The 26,523-nt window shown below is 47.8% G+C and overlaps 1 protein-coding gene across 1 annotated transcript in view; it reads right to left on the reverse strand.

Moving 5' to 3' along the window:
- The window catches only part of LOC120051639 (E3 SUMO-protein ligase PIAS1-like), a 78,145-nt gene extending 52,024 nt beyond the window's left edge, over positions 1–26,121 (reverse strand). The window contains exons 1-8 of the mRNA XM_038998534.1: positions 26,078–26,121; positions 16,799–17,201; positions 14,995–15,079; positions 12,230–12,277; positions 10,970–11,060; positions 5,944–6,078; positions 4,249–4,354; positions 2,150–2,223 (exon numbers count right to left, since the gene is read on the reverse strand). Of these exons, the coding sequence (XP_038854462.1) occupies positions 2,150–2,223; positions 4,249–4,354; positions 5,944–6,078; positions 10,970–11,060; positions 12,230–12,277; positions 14,995–15,079; positions 16,799–17,201; positions 26,078–26,101 (966 nt within the window). The 5' untranslated portion in view covers positions 26,102–26,121. The remainder of the gene's footprint in view (positions 1–2,149; positions 2,224–4,248; positions 4,355–5,943; positions 6,079–10,969; positions 11,061–12,229; positions 12,278–14,994; positions 15,080–16,798; positions 17,202–26,077) is intronic.
- Between the last annotated feature and the right edge of the window lie 402 nt (positions 26,122–26,523).

Here is a 26,523-nt window from a genome sequence, read left to right on the forward strand (position 1 = left end):
ACCTCCCCCATCTCTCCTACATACTGGTGCAACTCGATCCCCCTCCTACATACTGGTCTGCAACTCGATCCCCCTCCTACATACTGGTCTGCAACTCGATCCCCCTCCTACATACTGGTCTGCAACTCGATCCCCCTCCTACATACTGGTCTGCAACTCGATCCCCCTCCTACATACTGGTCTGCAACTCGATCCCCCTCCTACATACTGGTCTGCAACTCGATCCCCCTCCTACATACTGGTCTGCAACTCGATCCCCCTCTACATACTGGTCTGCAACTAGATCCCCCTCCTATACTGGTCTGCAACTAGTCCCCTCCTACATACTGGCTGAACTAGATCCCCTCCTAATACTGGTCTGCAACTCGATCCCCTTACATACTGGTCTGCAACTCGATCCCCCTCCTACATACTGGTCTGCAACTAGATCCCCCTCCTACATACTGGTCTGCAACTAGATCCCCCTCCTACATACTGGTCTGACACTAGATCCCCCTCCTACATACTGGTCTGACACTAGATCCCCCTCCTACATACTGGTCTGACACTAGATCCCCCTCCTACATACTGGTCTGACACTAGATCCCCCCCCTACATACTGGTCTGACACTAGATCCCCCCCCCTACATACTGGTCTGACACTAGATCTACATACTGGTCTTGACGAGAAGAAAAAAAACTGTTGGAGGTTCTCTTCTGCACTGTTCAACCAATCCAGTAAATGTGTAGGTTCTCTTCTGCACTGTTCAACCAATCCAGTAAATGTGGAGGAGGAGTTAAGATGTCTGATGAAAACCAGAATATCCGGTTGTTGAGGACTCAAGGCTAAATGTAATTGAACTGAGTCATGATCAAGGGCTATTCTACTGTGCTATTGATAATTGTATTCAGTAGCAGTGAAATATTTGGACACACCTACTCATTCAAGGGTTTTTCTTCATTTTTACTATTTTCTACATTTGTAGAATAATAGTGATGACATCAAAACTACGAAATAATACATATGGAATCATTTAGTATCCAAAACCGTGTTAAACAAATCAAAATATATTTGAGATTCTAAAAAGTAGCCACCCTTTGCCTTGATGACAGCATTGCACACTCTTGGCATTCTCTCAACCAGCTTCACCTGGAATGCTTTTCCAACAGTCTTGAAGGAGTTCCCACATATGCTTTTCCTTCACTCTGTGGTCCAACTCATCCCAAACCATCTCAATTGGGTTGAGGTCAGGTGATTGTGGAGGTCAGGTCATCTGTTGCAGCACTCCATCACTCTCCTTCTTGGTCAAATAGCCCTTACACAGCCTGGAGGTGTGTTGGGTCATTGTCCTGTTGAAAAACAAATGATAGTGGGACTAAGCACAAACCAGATGGGATGGCGTATCACTGCAGAATGCTGTGGTAACCATGCTGGTTAAGTGTGCCTTGAATTCTAAATAAAATCACAGACCAGCAAAGCACACCCACAACATCACACCTCCTCCGCCATGCTTCACGGTGGGAACCACACATGCGGAGATCATCCGTTCACCTACTCTTCGTCTCACAAAGACACAGCGGTTGGAACCAGAAGTCTTACATTTGGACTCATCAGACCAAAGGACAGATTTCCACCGGTCTAATGTCATTCGATCAAACACACAGGAAACAGGAAGATGAATATACATCAACATCACGAGGACCAGCTAGACAAACACACAGGAAACAGGAAGATGAATATACATCAACATCACGAGGACCAGCTAGACAAACACACAGGAAACAGGAAGATGAATATACATCAACATCACGAGGACCAGCTAGACAAACACACAGGAAACAGGAAACAGGAAGATGAATATACATCAACATCACGAGGACCAGCTAGACAAACACACAGGAAACAGGAAGATGAATATACATCAACATCACAAGGACCAGCTAGACAAACACACAGGAAACAGGAAGATGAATACACATCAACATCACGAGGACCAGCTAGACAAACACACAGGAAACAGGAAGAGGACTGATAATGACATTTCACTGTGATTTTGATGTGTTTCCTCTACTAGTTAGCTACTTTACCCAAGTTGAATGCACTGATTGACTGTAAATCTGATTTAAAGAACTTCTGCTAAATGACTAAAACGTAAATGAGTGTACGTACCGGACAGAGTAGAGAGACTCGTAGACTGGTGGTCGCAATCTCACTGTCGGGGTCAGCTGTCAACTTCTCTTTGACTGTAAGGAGAGAGATAACAAACACAACATAATGAGCTGGAGGTCACCGATAAAAATGATGTTCTACCGTTCCCGATCCCCCAGCTTGGTGCCTTAGAGTCAGCTCCTATGGTCAATAGGGTCTTGGGTTTTACAGCACCAACAGATCTGGGACCAGCAGCGTCTAATATCAGAGAGCCACCTACTGAGAGCTCTGGAGTGGTATGGGACCAGCACCGTCTAATATCAGAGAGCCACCTACTGAGAGCTATGGAGTGGTCTGGGACCAGCACCGTCTAATATCAGAGAGCCACCTACTGAGAGCTCTGGAGTGGTCTGGGACCAGCACCGTCTAATATCAGAGAGCCACCTACGGAGAGCTATGGAGTGGTCTGGGACCAGCACCGTCTAATATCAGAGAGCCACCTACTGAGAGCTCTGGAGTGGTCTGGGACCAGCACCGCCTAATATCAGAGAGCCACCTACTGAGAGCTCTGGAGTGGTCTGCGACCAGCACCGTCTAATATCAGAGAGCCACCTACTGAGAGCTCTGGAGTGGTCTGGGACCAGCACCATCTAATATCAGAGAGCCACCTACTGAGAGCTCTGGAGTGGTCTGGGACCAGCACCGTCTAATATCAGAGAGCCACCTACTGAGAGCTCTGTAGTGGTCTGGGACCAGCACCGTCTAATATCAGAGAGCCACCTACTGAGAGCTCTGTAGTGGTCTGGGACCAGCACCGTCTAATATCAGAGAGCCACCTACTGAGAGCTCTGGAGTGGTCTGGGACCAGCACCGTCTAATATCAGAGAGCCACCTACTGAGAGCTCTGTAGTGGTCTGGGACCAGCACCGTCTAATATCAGAGAGCCACCTACTGAGAGCTCTGGAGTGGTCTGGGACCAGCACCATCTAATATCAGAGAGCCACCTACTGAGAGCTCTGGAGTGGTCTGGGACCAGCACCGCCTAATATCAGAGAGCCACCTACTGAGAGCTCTGGAGTGGTCTGGGACCAGCACCGTCTAATATCAGAGAGCCACCTACTGAGAGCTCTGGAGTGGTCTGGGACCAGCACCGTCTAATATCAGAGAGCCACCTACTGAGAGCTCTGGAGTGGTCTGGGACCAGCACCGTCTAATATCAGAGAGCCACCTACTGAGAGCTCTGGAGTGGTCTGGGACCAGCACCGTCTAATATCAGAGAGCCACCTACTGAGAGCTCTGAAGTGGTCTGGGTTGCGGCGTCTAATATCAGAGAGCCACCTACTGAGAGCTCTGGAGTGGTCTGGGACCAGCACCGTCTAATATCAGAGAGCCACCTACTGAGAGCTCTGGAGTGGTCTGGGACCAGCACCGTCTAATATCAGAGAGCCACCTACTGAGAGCTCTGGAGTGGTCTGGGACCAGCACCGTCTAATATCAGAGAGCCACCTACTGAGAGCTCTGGAGTGGTCTGGGACCAGCACCGTCTAATATCAGAGAGCCACCTACTGAGAGCTCTGGAGTGGTCTGGGACCAGCACCGTCTAATATCAGAGAGCCACCTACTGAGAGCTCTGGAGTGGTCTGGGACCAGCACCGTCTAATATCAGAGAGCCACCTACTGAGAGCTCTGGAGTGGTCTGGGACCAGCACAGTCTAATATCAGAGAGCCACCTACTGAGAGCTCTGGAGTGGTCTGGGACCAGCACCGTCTAATATCAGAGAGCCACCTACTGAGAGCTCTGGAGTGGTCTGGGACCAGCACCGTCTAATATCAGAGAGCCACCTACTGAGAGCTCTGGAGTGGTCTGGGTTGCGGCGTCTAATATCAGAGAGCCACCTACTGAGAGCTCTGGAGTGGTCTGGGTTGCGGCGTCTAATATCAGAGAGCCACCTACTGAGAGCTCTGGAGTGGTCTGGGACCAGCACCGTCTAATATCAGAGAGCCACCTACTGAGAGCTCTGGAGTGGTCTGGGACCAGCACCGTCTAATATCAGAGAGCCACCTACTGAGAGCTCTGGAGTGGTCTGGGTTGCGGCGTCTAATATCAGAGAGCCACCTACTGAGAGCTCTGGAGTGGTCTGGGTTGCGGATGCCTTTGGCTCGTAGTCTCTGTAGCAGGGTTGTGGATGTCTGTTGTCTCGCCAGGTACACGGCCATGGAGAAACTCTGAGAGAGGAGACAACAGGAGGGAGGTTATCACAATGAACCACGATGACACAAAAACAAATGGAACAGAATAGAATAACATTCTCCGTGCTTTGTGGCTTCACAGAAGCAACCACATGGTATACAAACACTGGTCTATATCTTGTGCCACAGCTTTATCCAGTCTTTGCTGACATCCATTTCAGTAGTTTGTCAGCCAGCCAGCCAAGCCAGCCAGCCAGCCAAGCCAGCCAGCCAGCCAGCCAGCCAGCCAGCCAGCCAGCCAGCCAGCCAGCCAGCCAGCCAGCCAAGCCAGCCAAGCCAAGCCAGCCAAGCCAACCAAGCCAAGCCAGCCAAGCCAAGCCAAGCCAAGCCAGCCAAGCCAAGCCAGCCTTAGTATTGCAAAATAATGGTCATGTTCCCAAAATTTCCCAGAAATCCTGGTTGGAGTATTCTGGATTTCTGGCTTATCTGATCCCGGGAATTTTCCAACCGGGATTCTAAATAATCTGCCTATCTCGGGGGGTCCATGACACCACGTTAGATTCCTTACCCTGCCTATCTCGGAGGTCCATGACACCACGTTAGATTCCTTACCCTGCCTATCTCAGAGGTCCATGACACCACGTTAGATTCCTTACCCTGCCTATCTCGGGGGTCCATGACACCACGTTAGATTCCTTAACCTGCCTATCTCGGAGGTCCATGACACCACGTTAGATTCCTTACCCTGCCTATCTCGGAGGTCCATGACACCACGTTAGATTCCTTACCCTGCCTATCTCGGAGGTCCATGACACCACGTTAGATTCCTTACCCTGCCTATCTCGGGGGTCCATGGACACCACGTTAGATTCCTTACCCTGCCTATCTCGGAGGTCCATGACACCACGTTAGATTCCTTACCCTGCCTATCTCGGAGGTCCATGACACCACGTTAGATTCCTTACCCTGCCTATCTCGGAGGTCCATGACACCACGTTAGATTCCTTACCCTGCCTATCTCGGAGGTCCATGACACCACGTTAGATTCCTTACCCTGCCTATCTCGGAGGTCCATGACACCACGTTAGATTCCTTACCCTGCCTATCTCGGAGGTCCATGACACCACGTTAGATTCCTTACCCTGCCTATCTCGGAGGTCCATGACACCACGATAGATTCCTTACCCTGCCTATCTCAGAGGTCCATGACACCACGTTAGATTCCTTACCCTGCCTATCTCAGGGGTCCATGACACCACGTTAGATTCCTTACCCTGCCTATCTCAGAGGTCCATGACACCACGTTAGATTCCTTACCCTGCCTATCTCGGGGGTCCATGACACCACGTTAGATTCCTTAACCTGCCTATCTCGGAGGTCCATGACACCACGTTAGATTCCTTACCCTGCCTATCTCGGAGGTCCATGACACCACGTTAGATTCCTTACCCTGCCTATCTCAGAGGTCCATGACACCACGTTAGATTCCTTACCCTGCCTATCTCAGGGGTCCATGACACCACGTTAGATTCCTTACCCTGCCTATCTCAGAGGTCCATGACACCACGATAGATTCCTTACCCTGCCTATCTCGGGGGTCCATGACACCACGATAGATTCCTTACCCTGCCTATCTCTGAGGTCCATGACACCACGATAGTGTTGGGTACTGTGGTGGACAGTCTGACCAGTGACGTGATGTTGATGGGACGACTCGGCCGTTTGGGTTCCACTCCGTTTTTGGTTGGAGGAAGGTAGCTCTGAGGAAGAGGTGAGACAACAGGGTCAAATGTCAGGTTGTGTGAAGAGCAGGACGCTAGGCTAACAACGCCGAGAATTGTGGGTTCAAGTCCCACAAGGAAAACGTACACTGAACACAAACACAACTAAGTTACAGTTCATATAAGGAAATCAGTTGATTTAAATAAAATCATTAGGTCCTAATCTATTGATTTCACCTGACTGGGAATACAGATATGAATCTCTTGGTCACAGACACCTTAAAAAAAAGGTAGGGGTGTGGATCAGAAAACCAGTCAGTATCTGGTGTGACCACCATTTAGCCTCATGCAGCGCAACACATCTCCTTCACATAGAGTTGATCAGGCTGTTGATTGTGGCCTGTGGAATGTTGTTCCTCTCCTCTTCAATGGCTGTGTGAAGTTTCTGGATATTGGCGGGAACTGGAACACGCTGTTGTACACGTCGATCCAGAGCATCCCAAACATGCTCAATGGGTGACATGTCTGGTGAGTACGCAGGCCATGGAAGAACTGGGACATGTTCAGCTTCCAGGAATTGTGTACAGATCCTTGTGACATGGGGCTGTGTATTATCATGCTGAAACATGAGGTGATGGTGGCAGATGAATGTCACGACAACGTGCCTCAGGATCTCGTCACGGTATCTCAGCATTCAAATTCCGATCGATAAAATGCAATTGTCAGTTTTCGGTAACTTATGCCTGCCCATACCCTAACCCCACCATGGGGCACTCTGTTCACAACATTGACGTCAGCAAACCGCTCGCTCACACAACGTCGTACACTCTGTCTGCCCGGTACAGTTGAAACCGGGATTCATCCGTGAAGAGCACACTTCTCCAGCCTACCAGTGGCCATCGAAGAAGAGCACACTTCTCCAGCCTACCAGTGGCCATCGAAGAAGAGCACACTTCTCCAGCCTACCAGTGGCCATCGAAGGTGAGGATTTACCCACGGAAATCGGTTACGACGTCAAACTGCAGTCAGGTCAAGACGACGAGCACACAGATGAGTAGTTTCTGCAGAAAATGATTTTTTGGTTGTGTAAACCCAGTTATTACTGTCAAGCACTTTGGAAAAAAGTGTCATTACTTGAGCACTGCTTAATGCAGTGTTTCCCAATCCTGGTCCCGGGGAACGAAAGGAGTACAACTAACACATTTGGTTCAATGAAAGGCTTGATGAGGAGTTGATTAGTGCAATAATGTGTGTTAGTACCAGGGCAAAGACCAACCCTGTAGGACCAGGATAATGTGTTAGTACCAGGGCAAAGACCAACCCTGTAGGACCAGGATAATGTGTTAGCACCAGGGCAAAGACCAACCCTGTAGGACCAGGATAATGTGTTAGCACCAGGGCAAAGACAAACCCTGTAGGACCAGGATAATGTGTTAGCACCAGGGCAAAGACCAACCCTGTAGGACCAGGATAATGTGTTAGCACCAGGGCAAAGACAATCCCTGTAGGACCAGGATAATGTGTTAGCACCAGGGCAAAGACCAACCCTGTAGGACCAGGATAATGTGTTAGCACCAGGGCAAAGACCAACCCTGTAGGACCAGGATAATGTGTTAGCACCAGGGCAAAGACCAACCCTGTAGGACCAGGATAATGTGTTAGCACCAGGGCAAAGACCAACCCTGTAGGACCAGGATAATGTGTTAGCACCAGGGCAAAGACAATCCCTGTAGGACCAGGATAATGTGTTAGCACCAGGGCAAAGACAATCCCTGTAGGACCAGGATAATGTGTTAGCACCAGGGCAAAGACAATCCCTGTAGGACCAGGATAATGTGTTAGCACCAGGGCAAAGACCAACCCTGTAGGACCAGGATAATGTGTTAGCACCAGGGCAAAGACCAACCCTGTAGGACCAGGATAATGTGTTAGCACCAGGGCAAAGACCAACCCTGTAGGACCAGGATAATGTGTTAGCACCAGGGCAAAGACCAACCCTGTAGGACCAGGATAATGTGTTAGCACCAGGGCAAAGACCAACCCTGTAGGACCAGGATAATGTGTTAGCACCAGGGCAAAGACCAACCCTGTAGGACCAGGATAATGTGTTAGCACCAGGGCAAAGACCAACCCTGTAGGACCAGGATAATGTGTTAGCACCAGGGCAAAGACCAACCCTGTAGGACCAGGATAATGTGTTAGCACCAGGGCAAAGACCAACCCTGTAGGACCAGGATAATGTGTTAGCACCAGGGCAAAGACCAACCCTGTAGGACCAGGATAATGTGTTAGCACCAGGGCAAAGACCAACCCTGTAGGACCAGGATAATGTGTTAGCACCAGGGCAAAGACCAACCCTGTAGGACCAGGATAATGTGTTAGCACCAGGGCAAAGACCAACCCTGTAGGACCAGGATAATGTGTTAGCACCAGGGCAAAGACCAACCCTGTAGGACCAGGATAATGTGTTAGCACCAGGGCAAAGACAAACCCTGTAGGACCAGGATAATGTGTTAGCACCAGGGCAAAGACAAAACATGTAGGACCCCAGCACCGGGATTGAGGAACAAATGGTTTAATGAGTAAGGTATTAGTTATGAAATGTCACGTATTTATGCTATAAAATACATTTTACCAAGACAAACATGATAATTCATGTTCTGAATTGTTCAATGAGGTGTTTCTAACATATTATATGTATTGTACCTTTGCGTGATGTATTGTTGTCTCTACCTTCTTGCCCTTTGTGCTGTTGTCTGTGCCCAATAATGTTTGTACCATGTTTTGTGCTGCTACCATGTTGTGTTGCTACCATGTTGTCATGTTGTGTTGCTGCCATGTTGTCATGCTGTGTTGCTACCATGTTGTCATGCTGTGTTGCTACCATGTTGTCATGCTGTGTTGCTACCATGTTGTCATGCTGTGTTGCTACCATGCTGTGTTGCTACCATGCTGTGTTGCTACCATGCTGTGTTGCTACCATGTTGTCATGCTTTGTTGCTACCATGTTGTCATGCTGTGTTGCTACCATGTTGTCATGCTGTGTTGCTACCATGTTGTCATGCTGTGTTGCTACCATGTTGTCATGCTGTGTTGCTGCCATGCTGTGTTGCTGCCATGTTGTCATGCTGTGTTGCTACCATGCTGTCATGCTGTGTTGCTGCCATGCTGTGTTGCTGCCATGTTGTCATGCTGTGTTGCTACCATGCTGTGTTGCTACCATGTTGTCATGCTGTGTTGCTACCATGCTGTGTTGCTACCATGTTGTCATGCTGTGTTGCTACCATGTTGTCATGCTGTGTTGCTACCATGTTGTCATGCTACCATGTTGTCATGCTGTGTTGCTGCCATGTTGTCATGCTGTGATGCTGCCATGCTGTTGTCATGTTGTGCTGCTACCATGTTGTTGTCATGCTGTGTTGCTACCATGTTGTTGTCATGCTGTGTTGCTACCATGTTGTTGTCATGCTGTGTTGCTACCATGTTGTCATGTTGTGCTGCTACCATGTTGTGTTGTCATGTTGTGCTGCTACCATGTTGTCATGTTGTGCTGCTACCATGTTGTGTTGTCATGCTGTGTTGCTACCATGTTGTCATGTTGTGTTGCTGCCATGCTGTGTTGTCATGCTGTGTTGCTACCATGTTGTCATGCTGTGATGCTACCATGCTGTTGTCATGCTGTGTTGCTACCATGTTGTTGTCATGCTGTCATGCTGTTGTCATGCTGTGTTGCTACCATGTTGTTGTCATGCTGTGTTGCTACCATGTTGTTGTCATGCTGTGTTGCTACCATGTTGTTGTCATGTTGTGTTGCTGCCATGCTGTGTTGTCATGCTGTGTTGCTACCATGTTGTCATGCTGTGATGCTACCATGTTGTTGTCATGCTGTGATGCTGCCATGCTGTTGTCATGCTGTGATGCTGCCATGTTGTTGTCATGCTGTGATGCTGCCATGCTGTTGTCATGCTGTGATGCTGCCATGCTGTTGTCATGCTGTGATGCTGCCATGCTGTTGTCATGCTGTGATGCTGCCATGCTGTTGTCATGTTGTGTCCTACCATGTTGTTGTCATGCTGTGTTGCTACCATGCTGTGTTGTCACGTGTTGCTACCATGCTGTTGTCATGTTGTGTCCTACCATGTTGTTGTCATGTTGTGTTGCTACCATGCTGTGTTGTCACGTGTTGCTACCATGCTGTTGTCATGTTGTGTCCTACCATGTTGTTGTCATGTTGTGTTGCTACCATGCTGTGTTGTCACGTGTTGCTACCATGCTGTTGTCATGTTGTGTCCTACCATGTTGTTGTCATGCTGTGTTGCTACCATGCTGTGTTGTCACGTGTTGCTACCATGCTGTTGTCATGTTGTGTCCTACCATGTTGTTGTCATGCTGTGATGCTACCATGCTGTGTTGTCACGTGTTGCTACCATGCTGTGTTGTTGTCTTAGGTCTCTCTTTATGTAGTGTTGTGTTGTCTCTGTATTTTTACTTATTTCAAAATAGATAAATAAATCCACAGGAATCCATTGATTTACTAAGTAATTTTGGCCATCCAACAAGGGTAAAATATTTTTGAACAGATTACGATAGAGGAGACATGAGGTTTGGCCCATTGGTTTTCTTAGAGGATTATGTACATAATAAAACATATTAGTTTACCCATGGGTCAAAAAACAATGGGTTTTTGATTGGACACCCTAGAAAAGGGTAGTGGGCTTTGATTGGACACCCTAGAAAAGGGTAGTGGGCTTTGATTGGACACCCTAGAAAAGGGTAGTGGGCTTTGATTGGACACCCTAGAAAAGGGTAGTGGGCTTTGATTGGACACCCTAGAAAAGGGTAGTGGGCTTTGATTGGACACCCTAGAAAAGGGTAGTGGGCTTTGATTGGACACCCTAGAAAAGGGTAGTGGGCTGTCAGACAGACTCACCGGGAGGTTGCAGGGCTTGCTGTTGACTTTCACACACAAGTTGGATGGGAAATGATCCTCCTGGGCACAGCTCGTCTCTGACAAACAAAACCTGGGGGAGAAAAGACCACAGATCAATAACAAATACCAGAGATTAATAAAATCGTTAGGAATTTTAAGCACAGAGATTAATTACCAATTCAAAATCACAGACACATCAATAAACAACTGACAGGCAGTCATCTTTATTACTGCCTCAAGAGAATCTGTCCTCACTTCCTGACCTCAACACAATCCTTCATCTAATCCACAGATGTTAATGGTTCTCTGAAGATAAACCAATGGACTTCTGACCTAACACCGTCTCTTTCATTTACTAGCTCAATGATCAAAGTTTAAGCAGATTCCAACAGCCCAAACATAACACTTTGTATTCAGGACAAAAAAAAAAGTGAATTGCTTTGACACATTCTTTTGCAGTATTACTTTAGTGCCTTGTTGCAAACAGGATGCTTTGGGAAAAATATATATTCTGTACAGGCTTCCTTCTTTTCACTCTGTCATTTAGATTAGTATTGTGGAGTAACTACAATGTTGTTGATCCATCCTCAGTTATCTCCTATCACAGTCGTTAAACTCTAAAACAGTTACAAAGTCCCCATTGGCCTCATGATGACCCTGGAAACCCTGTGAGGTTTCCTTCCTCTCTGGCAACTAAGTTAGGAAGGACGCCTGTATCTTTGTAGTGACTGGGTGTATTGATACCCCATCCAAAGTGTAATTAATAAGTTCACCAGGCTCAAAGGGATATTCAAATGTCAGTTTTTTTTTCTTTCTCCCCATCTACCAATAGGTGCTCTTTGCAAGGCATTGGAAAACCTCCCTGGTCTGTGATTGGTGTTTGTTCAACTGAGGGACCTTACAGATAATTGTATGTGTGTGGGGTACAGAGATGATGTGGTCATTTAAAATGCATGCAACTTTTTATGTGACTTGTTAAGCAAATGTTTACTCCTGAACTTATTTAGGCTTGAAATAACAAAGGGGTTGAGTACTTATACGCTAAAGACATTTAATCTTTTAAAATAATTTGTAAAAGTTTCTAAAAACATAATTCCACTATATATCCCTCTGAGCCTGGTACAGTATGCCAGTGACCCCCCAAAAATCTCAATTTAATCAATTTTTTAAAAACCAGGCTGTAACAACAAAATGTGGGGGGAAAGTAAAATGGGTGTGAATACTTTCAGAAGGAGCTGTAAGAAGACAGGAGAGCCTTACCTTAGCTGAACCTGGACCGCAAAGTCACACTTGGTCCCAGAGATGTCCCTGTAGAGACATGCTTAGGTGAGGAGTCAGTGGACAACGTTTTGCACGAGCAAATGGCACTGAGCAAAATAACCATAGAATTAAAACTAGATGGGAAGGCACTGTCATCCCATTGTCATCCAATGGGAAGGCATTGTCATCCAATGGGAAGGCATTGTCATCCAATGGGAAGGCATTGTCATCCAATGGGAAGGCATTGTTATCCCATGGGAAGGCATTGTCATCCCATTATCCAATGGGAAGGCATTGTCATCCAATTATCCAATGGGAAGGCATTGTCATCCAATGGGAAGGCATTGTCATCCCATGGGAAGGCATTGTCATCCCATTATCCAATGGGAAGGCATTGTCATCCAATTATCCAATGGGAAGGCATTGTCATCCAATTATCCAATGGGAAGGCATTGTCATCTAATTATCCAATGGGAAGGTATTGTCATCCCATTATCCAATGGGAAGGCATTGTCATCCCATTATCCAATGCAATAGGATCGTGTGTACTGCACGCATCGATTTTCAGTTTATTATTCTGTATATTTTTGTACATATCTATCGAGAACGACACCCGCTGCGTGTATGAATTGAAACCAGTCACATCCTGTTTCTGCCAGCAGGAGAGACTGACGACACAGACGTTCTCAGTGGTCTAGATAGGGGTCGGGTGTGTTTTCAGCGGTCTAGATAGGGGTCGGGTGTGTTCTAGTGGTCTAGATAGGGGTCGGGTGTGTTCTCAGCGGTCTAGATGGGGGTCGGGTGTGTTCTCAGCGGTCTAGATAGGGGTCAGGTTTGTTCTCAGTGGTGTAGATAGGGGTCAGGTGTGTTCTCAGTGGTGTAGATAGGGGTCAGGTTTGTTCTCAGTGGTCTAGATGGGGGTCAGGTGTGTTCTCAGTGGTCTAGATAGGGGTCAGGTGTGTTCTCAGTGGTCTAGATAGGGGTCAGGTGTGTTCTAGTGGTCTAGATAGGGGTCAGGTGTGTTCTCAGCGGTCTAGATGGGGGTCGGGTGTGTTCTCAGCGGTCTAGATGGGGGTCGGGTGTGTTCTCAGCGGTCTAGATAGGGGTCGGGTGTGTTCTCAGCGGTCTAGATAGGGGTCGGGTGTGTTCTCAGCGGTCTAGATAGGGGTCGGGTGTGTTCTAGTGATCGGGTGTGTTCTCAGTGGTCTAGATAGGGGTCAGGTGTGTTTTAGTGGTCTAGATAGGGGTCAGGTGTGTTCTCAGTGGTCTAGATAGGGGGCAGGTGTGTTCTAGTGGTCTAGATAGGGGTCAGGTGTGTTCTAGTGGTCTAGATAGGGGTCAGGTGTGTTCTCAGTGGTCTAGATAGGGGTCAGGTGTGTTCTCAGTGGTCTAGATAGGGGTCAGGTGTGTTCTCAGTGGTCTAGATAGGGGTCAGGTGTGTTCTCAGTGGTCTAGATAGGGGTCAGGTGTGTTCTCAGTGGTCTAGATAGGGGTCAGGTGTGTTCTCAGTGGTCTAGATAGGGGTCAGGTGTGTTCTCAGTGGTCTAGATAGGGGTCAGGTGTGTTCTCAGCGGTCTAGATAGGGGTCAGGTGTGTCCTCAGCGGTCTAGATAGGGGTCAGGTGTGTCCTCAGCGGTCTAGATAGGGGTCAGGTGTGTCCTCAGCGGTCTAGATAGGGGTCAGGTGTGTCCTCAGCGGTCTAGATAGGGGTCAGGTGTGTCCTAGCGGTCTAGATAGGGGTCAAGTGTGTTCTCAGTGGTCTAGATAGGGGTCGGGTGTGTTCTCAGCGGTCTAGATGGGGGTCGGGTGTGTCCTCAGCGGTCTAGATAGGGGTCAGGTGTGTCCTAGCGGTCTAGATAGGGGTCAAGTGTGTTCTCAGTGGTCTAGATAGGGGTCGGGTGTGTTCTCAGTGGTCTAGATGGGGGTCAGGTGTGTCCAAGCGGTCTAGATAGGGGTCAGGTGTGTCCTAGCGGTCTAGATAGGGGTCAGGTGTGTCCTAGCGGTCTAGATAGGGGTCAGGTGTGTCCTAGCGGTCTAGATAGGGGTCAGGTGTGTCCTAGCGGTCTAGATAGGGGTCAGGTGTGTCCTAGCGGTCTAGATAGGGGTCAGGTGTGTCCTAGCGGTCTAGATAGGGGTCAGGTGTGTCCTAGCGGTCTAGATAGGGGTCAGGTGTGTCCTAGCGGTCTAGATAGGGGTCAGGTGTGTCCTAGCGGTCTAGATAGGGGTCAGGTGTGTCCTAGCGGTCTAGATAGGGGTCAGGTGTGTCCTAGCGGTCTAGATAGGGGTCAGGTGTGTCCTAGCGGTCTAGATAGGGGTCAGGTGTGTCCTAGCGGTCTAGATAGGGGTCAGGTGTGTCCTAGCGGTCTAGATAGGGGTCAGGTGTGTCCTAGCGGTCTAGATAGGGGTCAGGTGTGTCCTAGCGGTCTAGATAGGGGTCAGGTGTGTCCTAGCGGTCTAGATAGGGGTCAGGTGTGTCCTAGCGGTCTAGATAGGGGTCAGGTGTGTCCTAGCGGTCTAGATAGGGGTCAGGTGTGTCCTAGCGGTCTAGATAGGGGTCAGGTGTGTCCTAGCGGTCTAGATAGGGGTCAGGTGTGTCCTCAGCGGTCTAGATAGGGGTCAGGTGTGTCCTAGCGGTCTAGATAGGGGTCAGGTGTGTCCTAGCGGTCTAGATAGGGGTCAGGTGTGTCCTAGCGGTCTAGATAGGGGTCAGGTGTGTCCTAGCGGTCTAGATAGGGGTCAGGTGTGTCCTCAAGGGTCGGTCTTACATGGAGCTGCTGATCTGCTGGACCTGCTGGGGCGTCAATGCAAAGGCATAACACGTCTCCTGAAACCGCTGACTGTTGTCTGAGGCTGAGGAGAAGAGAGAGAGAGAGAGAGGAGGGGGGAGAGAGAGGGAGGGGGAGGGGGGAGAGAGAGGGAGGGGGAGGGGGGAGAGGGAGGGAGGGGGAGGGGGGAGAGGGAGGAGGGGGGAGGGAGGGGAGGAGAGAGGGAGGGAGGGGAGGAGAGAGGGAGGGGGGGGAGAGAGAGGGAGGGGGGGGAGAGAGAGGGAGGGGGAGGGGGGAGAGGGAGGGGGGAGAGGGAGGGAGGGGGAGGGGGGAGAGAGAGGGAGGGGGAGGGAGAGAGAGGGAGGGAGGGGAGGAGAGAGGGAGGGAGGGGGAGGGGGGAGAGAGAGGGAGGGGGAGGGGGGAGAGAGAGGGAGGGGGAGGGGGGAGAGGGAGGGAGGGGAGGAGAGAGGGAGGGGGGGGAGAGAGAGGGAGGGAGGGGAGGAGAGAGGGAGGGGAGGGAGAGATGGAGGGGAGGGAGAGAGGGGGAGGGGAGGGAGAGAGGGAGGGGAGGGAGAGAGGGGGAGGGGAGGGAGAGAGGGGGAGGGGAGGGAGAGAGGGGGAGGGGAGGGAGAGAGGGGGAGGGGAGGGAGAGAGAGGGAGGGGAGGGAGAGAGGGGGAGGGGAGGGAGAGAGGGGGAGGGGAGGGAGAGAGGGGGAGGGGAGGGAGAGAGGGGGAGGGGAGGGAGAGAGGGGGAGGGGAGGGAGAGAGGGGGAGGGGAGGGAGAGAGAGACCTATAACAATCTCATCCTACCAACCACCACCTCCCACAAGATAGAACACACAGTCAAGTACAAACATGGAAACGTTCAGAACTGAAAACTAGACAAACTTCAGTTACAGCCATTACAATGCCGGTTACGCTGTGGGTTACCGAGAGATGGGATACCCTAACCATACACCCTTTATTCTATGGACCTAACAGACAAGATAGACAGACATGCACCTAATTATATAACTGTTAATCACAATAATCCACAGGTTAAAGCCTTATTGCTTTAATCATAATAAACACAATGTATATATGATGAATGTATGTGAAACATACACTGACTGTACAAGTCCTGCCCTTTCCATGAACCAGGTAAATCCAGGTGAAAGCTATGATCCCTTATGGATGCTAAATCCACTTCAAATCGGTGTAGGTGAAGGGGAGGAGACAGGATATGAAGGGGAGGAGACAGGATATGAAGGGGAGGAGACAGGATATGAAGGGGAGGAGACAGGGTATGAAGGGGAGGAGACAGGATATGAAGGGGAGGAGACAGGATATGAAGGGGAGGAGACAGGATATGAAGGGGAGGAGACTGGTTAAAGAAAGATTTTAAAGCCTTGAGACAATTGAGACATGGATTGTGTACGTGTGACATTCAGAGGGTGAATGGGCAAGACAAAAGATTTAAGTGCCTTTGAACGGGGGTATGGTAGTAGGTGCCAGGCGTAACGGTTTGAGTGTGTCAAGATGTGCAATACTGCTGGGTTTTTCACACTCAACAGTTTCCCCGTGTGTATCAAGAATGGTCCACATCCCAAAGGACATCCAGCCAACTTGACACAACTGTGGGAAGCATTAGAGTCAACATGGGCCAGCATCCCTGTGGAAAGCTTGACACCTTGTAGAGTCCCCATGCCCCGACAAATTGAAGCTGTTCTGAGGGCAGAAGGGGGGGTTGCAACTCAATACTAGGAAGGTGTTCTTCATGTTTTGTACACTCAGTGTATGTATGTAAGTCTAAGCACCACTTACCCAGGCTGGTGGGTTTGATAAGCTCATCCAGCATGTCGTAGAAGGGCAATCTCTGGAGCTTAACGTCAGGGTGTACGGGGTGAAGGCCCAGCTCGTGTTTGGGCACCAGCAGAGAGCCAGGCGAGGGGGACCCGTGGCTGTCAAACCCCAGCGAGGTGAGGCCTCCGGGCAGGCTGGAGGTGGAGTGGACACTGGGCAGGGCCAGATCCACCGGAGACAGCATCTTGGCGGGGAAGCGTCGTCTGTAGAGCTCCTTCACCTTCATCTGGACAGCGGGGCTGCAGCCGGCCTTAAGGAGGTGCAAGGCTTTGGTCAACAGTTGGTGTTTACGCCCGTGCTTGTTACGTCCTGCGTAGCCTAGCAACACTTGTAACTCTGAAACACGAAGGCTCATCACCATTTGCTTTGGGAGGAGGAAAGGGAAAAAATGTAATTAAAATCAGAATTATTATTACTTCTCAGTACTACAAACACGGAGGATAATAGAATACAAGAGGAGAACAACTAAAATAAATGTACCCACTTCATATGTATATACTGTATTCTAGACAAGTCCTATCCTATATAACTACTACTGTCCACTTCATATGTATATACTGTATTCTAGTCATGGTTCCTCCTATATTACTACTACTGTCCACTTCATATGTATATACTGTATTCTAGTCCTGGTTCATCCTATTCAACCATTGCTGTACATCTACTATTCTATCCACGTATTCTTCATAGATATGTGACTCATTTGCGTGTGTTGGAGAGCCATTTGAACAGTAACTTTAAAAAAAAAAAAAAAGAAATCGAACTGTTTTTTTTGTTGGTAGAAATGCCTTCTGGGACATGTGAACTTTCACGTGCCTTAATAACAAACATGTATGCCGTCTGTAAATGTGAATTAAAACTGTTAAAATTACAAGCCTAGTTAGTTTAGCCACAGAAAAAAAAGAAAGAAAAAGGAACCTTCAGAAGTATGCTACATGGCAGACCAATCCAAACTCATCTCTCGGGTATGTCCAGCCAATCCACTATCTCAGCCAATCATGGCTAGCGGTAGCCATAGCGGTAGCATACTTCTGTCTAGAAATATGAGCTGACCCCCCCCCTCCCCCCCCCTTAGTATGTAATAATTTCTAACGCAGCTTTTTTATATAAAGATATCGCGTAGTAGAAAAAGGTGTTACTCTCCACTTTCTGGAGGACCGAGTTTTGAAATCAGTGGAATTAGAGTATGACAGCTAAGGAGACGGTTGTGGCGTTTGATTGCAAATAAAATAGACGAGTCGAAAAGAGAACACACGGAAGGCTGTTGTATAAAACCTCTGGATTACATCTTCAAACTAAGGGCAACCATGGCGACCGTGACAGAGAAGGAGAAGCATCCATCCATGTATACGGGTATGAGAGTCTAGCTAGCGACATATTCAGATATTACACGTTTCTAAATTTTGTCAGAAAGTCATTTTTCATTTCAAGTTAAAGTGTACTGTTAGCTATCTAGCTAACTATAGCTGGCTGGCTCGCTAACGTTTACGTGTATGATCTGTGTAGGAATATTATTCGTATCCGAGAGCAATTTGCCTTGCTAGTTATAGCCTAATGTTAGCTAGCTAGCATAGCACCTGGTTGGTTAGCTACCTGCAGATTCATGCAGGGTAGAAACATTATGAGTTGAGATTATGTTTCATTGTTTAGCTAGCTAGCTACATGTCTAAACAAAACCATCAAGCGCTGTGATGAAACTGGCTCTCATGAGGACCGCCACAGGAATGGAAGACGCAGAGTTACCTCTGCTGCAGAGGATAAGTTCATTAGAGTTACCAGCCTCAGATTGCAGCACAAATAAATGCTTCACAGAGTTCAAGTAACAGACACATCTCAACATCAACTGTTCAGAGGAGACTGCGTGAAATCAGGCCTTCATGGTCGATTTGCTGCAAAGAAACCACTACTAAAGGACACCAATAATAAGAAGAGACTTGCTTGGGCCAAGAAACCCGAGCAATGGACATTAAACCGGTGGAAATCTGTCCTTTGGTCAGATGAGTCCAAATGTAAGATTTTTTAGTTCCAACCGCCGTGTCACTGTGAGACGCAGAGTAGGTGAACGGATTATCTCTGCATGTGTGGTTCCCACCGTGAAGCATGGAGGAGGAGGTGTGATGTTGTGGGTGTGCTTTGCTGGTCTGTGATTTTATTTAGAATTAAAAAGGCACACTTAACCAGCATAAGCAGGCGCCTTATTGCTTTTGTAAACTGGTTAAAAAACGTAATTAAAGTAGTAGATATAAAATGTCACACCTGTGGTATACGGGTCTGATATACTACGGCGGTCAGCCAATCAGCATTCAGGGCTCGAACCACCCAGTTTTATAATAGCATTTATATGCCTCTGCACTGTGTTGATGACGCTTCATTTATTATCTATCATATCCTTCCACAATGAAACGTTTACAATAACAGGACCATATAAAAAAAAAGGTTGAGTCTGTGTACATGTTATTTTTGACTAGGATTCAGTAGAAGGATAACCGTAGATTCATTGTTATCTAATACACAGGATTAAGCATTTATTTACATAAAACCATGTTCCCAATTTGTATTAAATAATGTTACTACACTAGAGTCAGGAAAAAAAGAAGCTTTCTGCAGATTTATGGCCGAAAATAGGAAGGAAAAAAATCCCCGCAGATTCCGTTTGGGACTCAAATGGGTTCATAGTTACAAGTCCAAAAATAGATGTAGCAACTGCTGATTGCCCCTCATAAACAGCCATTAACCTTAAGCTAACTTTAGCCACCGCTAGCTAAAAATATAGATGTGATGAGGCATGTGACCATGTGTTTTAAAAATGGCCAGATCACCTTGACGTAACATCGAACCAAATATGGAGTTGATTTCAGGTGATTTAGACAACAACAAAAAAATGCCCCATCACATCCATTGTTTCAATAGCAGCGGCTAAAGTTACCTGAAGTTTAATGTCTGTTTATAGAAAACAAAAATCTGGGGTTCAGTTTCTCTTGGCCCCATAGACTACATTTCAGGTTGAGGAACCATCTTAACATCAAGTTGTAAAAAAATAGTGAACTACTCCTTTAACTAGAGACTTTAGAGTAGCAGAGAGAGACAGCGTGTGAATCAGCAGGATTCAGGCCAGACTCCAGAGATCAGGGGCCCAGAGCCATAAAGCATCTTAGAGTAGGAGTTAATTCATCATTAAAATACAAAAAGGCTAAACGGATCTTAGATGAGCACTCCTCGAAGACTCTGGCTTTATGGATAGTGGGGCCCTGAGTACATGTGTGATACGATGAACTACAGACGGGTGGGATTACAGGGAAGTATGAACTACAGACGGGTGGGATTACAGGGAAGTATGAACTACAGACGGGTGGGATTACAGGGAAGTATGAACTACAGACGGGTGGGATTACAGGGAAGTATGAACTACAGATGGGTGGGATTACAGGGAAGTACTGGGGATCAGAAGCCCCTGATGAACTACAGACGGGTGGGATTACAGGGAAGTATGAACTACAGACGGGTGGGATTACAGGGAAGTATGAACTACAGACGGGTGGGATTACAGGGAAGTATGAACTACAGACGGGTGGGATTACAGGGAAGTATGAACTACAGACGGGTGGGATTACAGGGAAGTATGAACTACAGATGGGTGGGATTACAGGGAAGTACTGGGGATCAGAAGCCCCTGATGAACTACAGATGGGTGGGATTACAGGGAAGTATGAACTACAGACGGGTGGGATTACAGGGAAGTATGAACTACAGACGGGTGGGATTACAGGGAAGTATGAACTACAGACGGGTGGGATTACAGGGAAGTATGAACTACAGATGGGTGGGATTACAGGGAAGTACTGGGGATCAGAAGCCCCTGATGAACTACAGACGGGGGGGATTACAGGGAAGTATGAACTACAGACGGGTGGGATTACAGGGAAGTATGAACTACAGACGGGTGGGATTACAGGGAAGTATGAACTACAGACGGGTGGGATTACAGGGAAGTATGAACTACAGACGGGTGGGATTACAGGGAAGTATGAACTACAGATGGGTGGGATTACAGGGAAGTACTGGGGATCAGAAGCCCCTGATGAACTACAGATGGGTGGGATTACAGGGAAGTATGAACTACAGACGGGTGGGATTACAGGGAAGTATGAACTACAGACGGGTGGGATTACAGGGAAGTATGAACTACAGACGGGTGGGATTACAGGGAAGTATGAACTACAGATGGGTGGGATTACAGGGAAGTACTGGGGATCAGAAGCCCCTGATGAACTACAGACGGGGGGGATTACAGGGAAGTATGAACTACAGACGGGTGGGATTACAGGGAAGTATGAACTACAGACGGGTGGGATTACAGGGAAGTATGAACTACAGACGGGTGGGATTACAGGGAAGTATGAACTACAGACGGGTGGGATTACAGGGAAGTATGAACTACAGACGGGTGGGATTACAGGGAAGTATGAACTACAGACGGGTGGGATTACAGGGAAGTACTGGGGATCAGAAGCCCCTGATGAACTACAGATGGGTGGGATTACAGGGAAGTACTGGGGATCAGAAGCCCCTGATGAACTACAGATGGGTGGGATTACAGGGAAGTATGAACTACAGATGGGTGGGATTACAGGGAAGTATGAACTACAGATGGGTGGGATTACAGGGAAATACTGGGGATCAGAAGCCCCTGATGAACTACAGATGGGTGGGATTACAGGGAAGTATGAACTACAGATGGGTGGGATTACAGGGAAGTATGAACTACAGATGGGTGGGATTACAGGGAAATACTGGGGATCAGAAGCCCCTGATGAACTACAGATGGGTGGGATTACAGGGAAGTATGAACTACAGATGGGTGGGATTACAGGGAAGCACAGGGGATCAGAAGCCCCTGATGGACTACAGATGGTTGGGATTACAGGGAAGTACTAGGGATCAGAAACCCCTGATGAACTACAGATGGTTGGGATTACAGGGAAGCACAGGGGATCAGAAGCCCCTGATGAACTACAGATGGGTGGGATTACAGGGAAGTACTGGGGATCAGAAGCCCCTGATGAACTACAGATGGGTGGGATTACAGGGAAGTACTGGGGATCAGAAGCCCCTGATGAACTACAGACGGGTGGGATTACAGGGAAGTATGAACTACAGACGGGTGGGATTACAGGGAAGTATGAACTACAGACGGGTGGGATTACAGGGAAGTATGAACTACAGACGGGTGGGATTACAGGGAAGTATGAACTACAGATGGGTGGGATTACAGGGAAGTATGAACTACAGATGCGTGGGATTACAGGGAAGTACTGGGGATCAGAAGCCCCTGATGAACTACAGATGGGTGGGATTACAGGGAAGTACTGGGGATCAGAAGCCCCTGATGAACTACAGATGGGTGGGATTACAGGGAAGTACTGGGGATCAGAAGCCCCTGATGAACTACAGATGGGTGGGATTACAGGGAAGTATGAACTACAGATGGGTGGGATTACAGGGAAGTATGAACTACAGATGGGTGGGATTACAGGGAAATACTGGGGATCAGAAGCCCCTGATGAACTACAGATGGGTGGGATTACAGGGAAGTATGAACTACAGATGGGTGGGATTACAGGGAAGTATGAACTACAGATGGGTGGGATTACAGGGAAATACTGGGGATCAGAAGCCCCTGATGAACTACAGATGGGTGGGATTACAGGGAAGTATGAACTACAGATGGGTGGGATTACAGGGAAGCACAGGGGATCAGAAGCCCCTGATGGACTACAGATGGTTGGGATTACAGGGAAGTACTAGGGATCAGAAGCCCTTGATGAACTACAGATGGGTGGGATTACAGGGAAGTACTGGGGATCAGAAGCCCCTGATGAACTACAGATGGGTGGGATTACAGGGAAGTATGAACTACAGATGGGTGGGATTACAGGGAAGTACTGGGGAACAGAAGCCCCTGATGAACTACAGATGGGTGGGATTACAGGGAAGCACAGGGGATCAGAAGCCCCTGATGAACTACAGATGGGTGGGATTACAGGGAAGCACAGGGGATCAGAAGCCCCTGATGAACTACAGATGGTTGGGATTACAGGGAAGTACTAGGGATCAGAAGCCCCTGATGAACTACAGATGGTTGGGATTACAGGGAAGCACAGGGGATCAGAAGCCCCTGATGAACTACAGATGGGTGGGATTACAGGGAAGCACAGGGGATCAGAAGCCCCTGATGAACTACAGATGGGTGGGATTACAGGGAAGTACTGGGGATCAGAAGCCCCTGATGAACTACAGATGGGTGGGATTACAGGGAAGTACTGGGGATCAGAAGCCCCTGATGAACTACAGACGGGTGGGATTACAGGGAAGTATGAACTACAGATGGGTGGGATTACAGGGAAGTACTGGGGATCAGAAGCCCCTGATGAACTACAGATGGGTGGGATTACAGGGAAGTATGAACTACAGATGGGTGGGATTACAGGGAAATACTGGGGATCAGAAGCCCCTGATGAACTACAGATGGGTGGGATTACAGGGAAGTATGAACTACAGATGGGTGGGATTACAGGGAAGCACAGGGGATCAGAAGCCCCTGATGGACTACAGATGGTTGGGATTACAGGGAAGTACTAGGGATCAGAAGCCCTTGATGAACTACAGATGGGTGGGATTACAGGGAAGTACTGGGGATCAGAAGCCCCTGATGAACTACAGATGGGTGGGATTACAGAGAAGTATGAACTACAGATGGGTGGGATTACAGGGAAGTACTGGGGATCAGAAGCCCCTGATGAACTACAGATGGGTGGGATTACAGGGAAGCACAGGGGATCAGAAGCCCCTGATGAACTACAGATGGGTGGGATTACAGGGAAGCACAGGGGATCAGAAGCCCCTGATGAACTACAGATGGTTGGGATTACAGGGAAGTACTAGGGATCAGAAACCCCTGATGAACTACAGATGGTTGGGATTACAGGGAAGCACAGGGGATCAGAAGCCCCTGATGAACTACAGATGGGTGGGATTACAGGGAAGCACAGGGGATCAGAAGCCCCTGATGAACTACAGATGGGTGGGATTACAGGGAAGTACTGGGGATCAGAAGCCCCTGATGAACTACAGATGGGTGGGATTACAGGGAAGTACTGGGGATCAGAAGCCCCTGATGAACTACAGACGGGTGGGATTACAGGGAAGTATGAACTACAGATGGGTGGGATTACAGGGAAGTACTGGGGATCAGAAGCCCCTGATGAACTACAGATGGGTGGGATTACAGGGAAGTATGAACTACAGATGGGTGGGATTACAGGGAAGTATGAACTACAGATGGGTGGGATTACAGGGAAGCACAGGGGATCAGAAGCCCCTGATGAACTACAGATGGGTGGGATTACAGGGAAGTACTGGGGATCAGAAGCCCCTGATGAACTACAGATGGGTGGGATTACAGGGAAGTACTGGGGATCAGAAGCCCCTGATGAACTACAGACGGGTGGGATTACAGGGAAGTATGAACTACAGATGGGTGGGATTACAGGGAAGTACTGGGGATCAGAAGCCCCTGATGAACTACAGATGGGTGGGATTACAGGGAAGTATGAACTACAGATGGGTGGGATTACAGGGAAGTATGAACTACAGATGGGTGGGATTACAGGGAAGTACTGGGGATCAGAAGCCCCTGATGAACTACAGATGGGTGGGATTACAGGGAAGTATGAACTACAGATGGGTGGGATTACAGGGAAGTATGAACTACAGATGGGTGGGATTACAGGGAAGTACTGGGGATCAGAAGCCAACCCCCCCAAAAAACCAACATCATGTAATAATTATACTTAATCAACAACAGAGAAACAAGCACTTCTTTACAGCCCACACACCATATCCTAGAATGGTCATTTAAATTGCATTAAATATAAAGTCTTAACTCTTTGGCTCACAAAAATTTATTTTAGTTTCGTTTTAGCTTTACATTAAAATAGGCCATCTTCAACCTAGACTTTAGCGAAAGACAAACAGAATTTCAAATGGGCGCATTCTGCATAATAGTTTGCTAAATGTTTTGGCTAAAATAGCTTGCTACTTTGCTAGCTATCTTTTTGACACCCACTTGTAATAACCATATTTGACGTCACTCTCGTAATGAGCTAGTTAAGCAGCTATTAGCTATTTAGCCAACTGCTAAACGTGGGAGAGAAGTTGACACGTTCAACTGGAAGGTATCAGCTAGCTAGATACAAATCTTTAGGGCCGTCTGGTCCAGGCTAATTCTCCCGGTCAGACTGTAGCTAGCGAACGTTAACTAGCTAACGTGCCAACTAATACATGCTAACTAGGTAACTGTACTCCAACTTTTACCTTTATCCACACTGATACATCAAGAAGATTGAAATACTGCCAGTTGTCGGTGAAAACTGCCCATTTTCGTCCTCATGCTAGTTAGCAGTAGCCACTTTGGAATGGCAGTCTCAGCCAATCAGCTCTTTTGTTGTTCAACCTTCCATAATATGGCTGTGGCTACTGCTAATTAGCTAGCATGATGATGAAAAGGGTAGTTTTCCGTAAACTGGCAGTATTTCCATATTTTCAACGAAGCCATGTGGATTAAGGTAACATTTGGAGTACAGTGGTATATCCCATTCCTGAATTGAGGTACGTTTTCCGACCCATATCGCGCACCGGCTCCACAGTGTCTTTATGTAACCATGATTGCGTTCCGATCCAAGTGCAGCTCAGTGTAAACACGCGAAATTATACGATTTGGTATTTTCTGGTAAATTAGCTAGCTAATAGATAACATTGGGTTCTGAATAATGGCTCTTTGGCTGGAAAATGTTCACTGGCGGATAGATAACATGCGGTTCTGGTAAGTATAACAAGGTTCTGGCAATGAATCACACACGTATGTGAAATATTAACTGGCGAAACTGGTACGTTAACCACATAACTAACAGTTAGATCGCTAACCACATAACTAACAGTTAGATCGCTAACCATACATCAAGCTGCGAGGCAGGCAAGACTCAACATCGTAACGTTAGCTATTAGCTAACAATAACAATACTAGCTACGACTTCCACTGTAGCGTTTGTACAAAAATGAAATTCCTTCCCTACAACAAATCAAGTAAATCTTCAAATAAATTCGATTCCAACTATATGTAACCCATAGAGATTAAATTAATACCAAATACATCATTTTTTGTTATTTCGGGATACGCTTTACCTTCAGTTGCGCACTCTCCGCCATCTTGTAACTCTTAGCGCAGGCGTGATCAGGGTTGCCAGCCCCAGGTCTAACAAATTTCAAGATCAATGAGCACTCAAAACCCGCCCACTGACTGAAAACTAGCCCCAAAAATGTTTTTTTAGCAGCAAGCGACGACTTGCCACATTTATCCAATATGTTTCTCAGGGATGACACTCTACAGTAAATAGTCCCACAGTGGTGGTGTCATAATACCCATAAAACAGTAAGAGAGAAATACCATACATTTTCCCAAACGGGATTTTTAGAAACACTTCCAATAAGGGCTATGTTTCGAGTAGGCTTACCCTGTCATGACGTTTTGATAACCATGTAAATCTCTCTAAAACAATGTGACGTTTATCAATATATTATTAATCTCTATTTAATCTCTATTTACTCTGCAAAAACTACAAATCCCAGAA

The sequence above is a fragment of the Salvelinus namaycush genome, chromosome 8 (assembly GCF_016432855.1).
Source record: "Salvelinus namaycush isolate Seneca chromosome 8, SaNama_1.0, whole genome shotgun sequence".
Taxonomy (NCBI): domain Eukaryota; kingdom Metazoa; phylum Chordata; class Actinopteri; order Salmoniformes; family Salmonidae; genus Salvelinus; species Salvelinus namaycush.